The sequence below is a fragment of the Emiliania huxleyi genome, assembly GCF_000372725.1.
Source record: "Emiliania huxleyi CCMP1516 unplaced genomic scaffold EMIHUscaffold_78, whole genome shotgun sequence".
NCBI lineage: Eukaryota > Haptophyta > Isochrysidales > Noelaerhabdaceae > Emiliania > Emiliania huxleyi.
This window is the reverse complement of record NW_005196163.1, coordinates 27,430-28,649: the sequence shown is the minus strand read 5'-3', so window position 1 is coordinate 28,649 and position 1,220 is coordinate 27,430. Positions and strand designations below refer to the sequence as shown.

The 1,220-nt window shown below is 66.5% G+C and overlaps 1 protein-coding gene across 1 annotated transcript in view; it reads right to left on the bottom strand.

Annotated features, from left to right (window-relative positions):
- EMIHUDRAFT_465702 (hypothetical protein) overlaps positions 1–1,220 on the bottom strand; it is a 4,257-nt gene that overhangs the window by 1,132 nt on the left and 1,905 nt on the right. The window contains exon 4 of the mRNA XM_005760004.1: positions 717–876. Coding sequence (XP_005760061.1) covers positions 717–876 — 160 coding nt within the window. The remainder of the gene's footprint in view (positions 1–716; positions 877–1,220) is intronic.

Here is a 1,220-nt window from a genome sequence, read left to right as displayed (position 1 = left end):
CCTGACCCAGGCGCGAAAACGAATCTGCGAGGCGTGGCCGCTCACGCGGCCCGATGGGGAGGAGGGGAAGACGTAGGGCGTGCTTGCGCGCCTTTCCGAGGCCCCTCCAACCCACCCGCGCTAGGTCTCGGGTTTGACGCATGGGGTCACTCCCGCGAAACTCGGGAACTAGCCGGGGCAGTCGGAGAAGTGGCAACTCCGTGCACTGACGGTCGGCCGTCAGAAAACACGCCTCCGTGGCTCGGGTTACACCAATCCTCGCTACCCAACGCGGCCAAAGGATATCCACCTCGAGAACCTCGAGAGTACACATTCACAGCTGATGACGGTGGGCCAAGCTTTGCTATTGACATCAACTGACAAGGCGATCCTCTGCTTTCCGGCCTCGCCCTCGCCCCTGCCCCTCCGCTGGCCTGCGAGAAGCGACCCCGCTCCCATCCCACTCACAGGTGCGTCGACGCTGCTTCGTGGGCGCTTGCGCCCCCTCCACTCGTAGACCACACGCCTCTCCACCCAACGCACAAACGCAAGCAAGCCACACAGCCCCCACCACTGTCACACCTCCCCGGCGCAAAATGGGGGCGGCGTCATCGGCGGCGCGCGCAATGCTTCGGCCTTCCTGGCAGCCGGGACGGCGCTCATCTTCCCACTACGAGAGCTTCGCTCTTCTGTCGACGACGCCTCTGCGCAGAGCGCGAGGGTCAGGCCGACTTCACCTCCGCCGACTTGCCCTCTTCACCATCGCCGCTCTCGATTGCCGCCAGCATCACCATGGTCGTCTTCATCACCGCCGCCATCATCGCCGCCGCCTTGATCATCTCCAGCATCATCATGCCCGCCGCCGCCGCACCCACGAGGCCGACGTCTTGGAGGCGCCTGCACTTTATGGTCTCGGCTGAACGGCGCGCGGCTCGGACCCGACCTTCACTCCCACCGGCCGCTCCCACTTACTGCACTCGAAAAGCCCTCGCGACGCGACGCGCCTACTCCCCCCCCCCCCCCCTTCTGACTTCGCCTCAGGTCGCAGCTGCGGCCCAGCCGCTCTCTGCAGCCCCGACTCCCTCCGTCTTGCGTGACGCCCGCTCCTTGGCCCACGCCCTCGCCGGGGCGCCTTCCTCGCCGGTGTCACCACCGGTCGCCGCCGCTTTCGCCGCTCCGCCCGCCTAACCACGGCCTTGGAAATGGCCCGTGGGCCTAGGCGTATTATTTTGTTGGTTGGG